Source organism: Lissotriton vulgaris, chromosome 7, assembly GCF_964263255.1.
Source record: "Lissotriton vulgaris chromosome 7, aLisVul1.2, whole genome shotgun sequence".
Classification (NCBI taxonomy): Eukaryota; Metazoa; Chordata; class Amphibia; order Caudata; family Salamandridae; genus Lissotriton; species Lissotriton vulgaris.
In genome coordinates, this window is record NC_141695.1 from 73,356,701 (window position 1) to 73,360,134 (window position 3,434).

Genomic DNA, 3,434 nt, shown 5'->3' on the forward strand with positions numbered 1-3,434 from the left:
TTTTTAGAGCATTGTATTGTGTACTAAGTGTTTTTAAATCATGTACATATTATGAAAATGTATTTATTGTATAAATTGCGTAGATTGTCAGGAAATGTTTATCGTGCACGTTTATGGCCTAATCGGCCGAAATAAAGTTTTTACAAACAATAATAAAAATGAAAAAAACATAATAATGTTGCTTTTATTATAGCATTGCTGCATTGCTGTTATTGCTTTTATTAACGTTTCTGCAACCACTCCTCTTGTGAAACCGTATTGCAATTAAATGGTTGCATCCTTGGAAATCCTTTTTTCAATAAGCCTTCTTCTAAAACACTTGCAACAAGACAGAACTTTGGAAAAACATAAACAGGTTGGGATCAATACATCAGCGGATGTAATTATATTACAATAGCAGTTTTGAAAATGAAATTCTTTTTCATTGGCTTAGAACTCTGAAATTATGCAGCCTTCTTGCAGTATCATAATTTAAGTTGCTTTCTTTGATTTCCTCAGAGCTTTTTTAAACTCTGTATTTTTCAAACAGTATATAATTGGGTTACACAGTGGAGTAACAGCGACATATGACAAAGACATTATCTTGTTGTCCTTAATTGAATATGTGGATGTCGGCCGCATGTATGTAGAAGAGAGACATGCAAAGAATAAAACAACCACAGTGAGGTGGGAGGCACACGTGGAGAAGGCCTTCTCCTTCCCACTCTTTGATTTGATTTTCATAATTGAGACAGCAATTTTACTATAAGATATGATGATTAAAATAAATGACGTTATTCCTATTACAACTCCATCGATGTAAATGAGTGTCTCATTGCTGAAAGTGTCACTGCAAGAAATCTTCAACAGGGCTGCCAAATCACAGAAAAAGTGGTTAATTGTGTGTGAATTGCAGAACGAGACCTTGGACACAAGCACAATATGTGGAACTGCATTTATAAGACCCACTCCCCAGCTTCCAGCACCCAACCACATGCACACAGCCTTGTTCATGATGGTCAAGTAACGCAGAGGATTGCAGATAGCAACATACCGATCATAAGCCATGACTGTAAGAATGAGGATCTCAACCGTTAACATGCCTAGGTAAAAAAACAGATGTAGCAGACATTCAGTAAAAGACACCAGTATGCCATCCAGAAAGAAGTGGGCTAGCATCTGTGGAAAAAGGACTGTGACGTAACAGATATCAAGAAAGGACAAATGTGTCAGGAAGAAGTACATAGGTGTGTGCAGATGTGAGTTTGAGTAAGTTGTTGTAAGGATCAGAAGATTTCCTACTAGAGTTAACAGGTAAACTATTAAAAATGCAACAAAAAGTGGAATTTGCAACTGCGGAATATCTGAAAATCCAACAATTAAAAAATATTCAGGGGAACTCAGATTTTCTTTATTCATTTATCCAGCAATGCAGCAATGCTAGAAATTGAAAATACCCTGTGGATAAAATAAATTGAAGTTAATTGATTTGATTGATTGCTAATAGGCATTAACAAAAAATAAAACAATTAAATGAAACATGGTGAGCACGGAGTTACTATTCTAACATGTATTACTATTTTTTCGCTCGTCATCTAAAGTGCAATACCTCTTTTCTTGATTAACTATATTTTCTTCCTAGACCTGGGACACTGAGTGCAGTGGGAAACAACATTTACAACGCGACTTTTACAATGCAGGACCTTTACCATGCAACTTTTACAACACAAGTCTTTACAACGACTTGCCCTGGGGGGCGCTCTAGGATAGGGAATAGTTAATTTACCATCCAAACCTTCCCTACTATCCACGGGGACTGGAGTTGGAATAGTAAATTAAACGATTCACTATCCAGCGCCCCCCAACGCAAGTCGCTGTAGCAACTTGCGTTGTAAAGGTTGCGTGGTAAAGGCATGCGTTGTAAAAGCATGCGTGGTAATGACATACATCCGAGTGCAGCTCACAAAACTGGGAAAGGGAGTCTCTAACACTAGCTTTAACAACAGTTCCTAAATTTCATGTATTAAAGAGAGCTAAACCACAATATAAAATCATCCTGGAAGCTGATGCCACTGAAAAGTGTCTCTCGGATGTACAAAGCTGTGTGCTATTAAATAAAACACACATCCTGAATGAAGTTTGAGCTGTGCCATAAAGTGGTGGCACACCTGCTCACCACACTGCCAGTTCCCTGGCCTCTAAATGAAGACTGTGAACTGGTGACATATTTGTTCTGAACACAGATACAGAAAAGATCTGCAAGGCATGGTGAACCTGGTGGGGAAAATAATTCAATAAGAAAACTCCTCCATATTTAGGCGACTTCTTTTTTTTCTTTTTTTTCAAAAACAAACTCCTGCATATGTTTTTAGATATGAAAAAAGAGTGCCAAGAGTAATGCAACAATGGAGCAGTTTTGCTGAACTTACATCTGCAGCAACATCAGAGGAACCTTTTGTGAAACAATCCATCCAACGTAAAGAGTAACATCTGATCTGCCGGGCATGCTTACCTCACTAGCAGATGTCAATACCATCATAACCACCACCTTTTAGGATGTTTGTAAGAGTCTATTACATTTCTTTACCGAGAAGATTCCTGCGGCAGCCGCCACCAGCATTACGTTTCCCGCCCTGGAGGCGTGTTTAAAGTCTGCTTCGGGCTTACCTAGCACGGGAGCCAGTTTTTACTACAAGGAGGGGGTCAAACTACAAGCCCCAGCATTTCCTATGGCAGCTGCTACCAGCCTCACGTTTCCCACACCCAGAGGCATGTTTAAAGTCTGCTTCGGGCTCCCGGAGTGTGGGGCATATCCAGGCACGTGACTGGGTGCAGACGAGGCCAAGAGCGGGCCCAACTGATCCCATCATCCCCTGTATAAGGCTGGGCTGGGCCTTCTTCTTTGGTTGGTGATTAGAAGATGGAGACTGGATCCCTGTACAACTTCCACTACTTCTATGAAATGGATGGATTGATTAAAGGCCAGACTCACTGGGATATCGGTGAGTACATTTTTGGTTGGCAGGTTTCATTCTGTTTATAGCTGCAAACTTCCAAGTTATTTTGGGATTGTAGACTTACTGGACGTTATCCATCCCCCTAGTCTAATGGGGAAAGGGAAGGCACATTTAGCGTCTACTGCAGGCCAGCCGCACCTTACCATGAACATATTCCTGGCAAAGGCGGTAGGAACCATCAATAAAGACAACCATGTGAGAGGTGGCCCTAAGCTGACATGGGAAGTATGGAATTGTGACCCTGTCCTACTCCCCCACACACCCTAAGGCCGTTCCACCTCTAGATCCATCCCCCTGCCCACAGACCTGGCACCTGCTGGGCCATCTTTCGCAGAGACTTTAGCTCCCCCACCTTTCCCCCCTCTTCTACTTCACCAACTGATTTGATAACCCCTGGCCCCCAAGCAGCAGCAGAAGGCTATGACGGGGACAGAATCT

The 3,434-nt window shown here is 41.3% G+C and overlaps 1 protein-coding gene across 1 annotated transcript; it reads right to left on the bottom strand.

Moving 5' to 3' along the window:
• Positions 1-471: 471 nt before the first annotated feature.
• On the bottom strand, positions 472-1,398 carry LOC147700785 (olfactory receptor 5V1-like). Its single transcript, XM_086928490.1, has one exon. It carries the CDS (start codon positions 1,396-1,398, stop codon positions 472-474), a length of 927 nt encoding a protein of 308 aa, XP_086784616.1.
• Between the last annotated feature and the right edge of the window lie 2,036 nt (positions 1,399-3,434).

Bases quoted from the DNA above. Each gene is read 5' to 3' on its own strand.
- LOC147700785 (XM_086928490.1), bottom strand. From the start codon at position 1,398: ATGAATAAAGAAAATCTGAGTTCCCCTGAATATTTTTTAATTGTTGGA.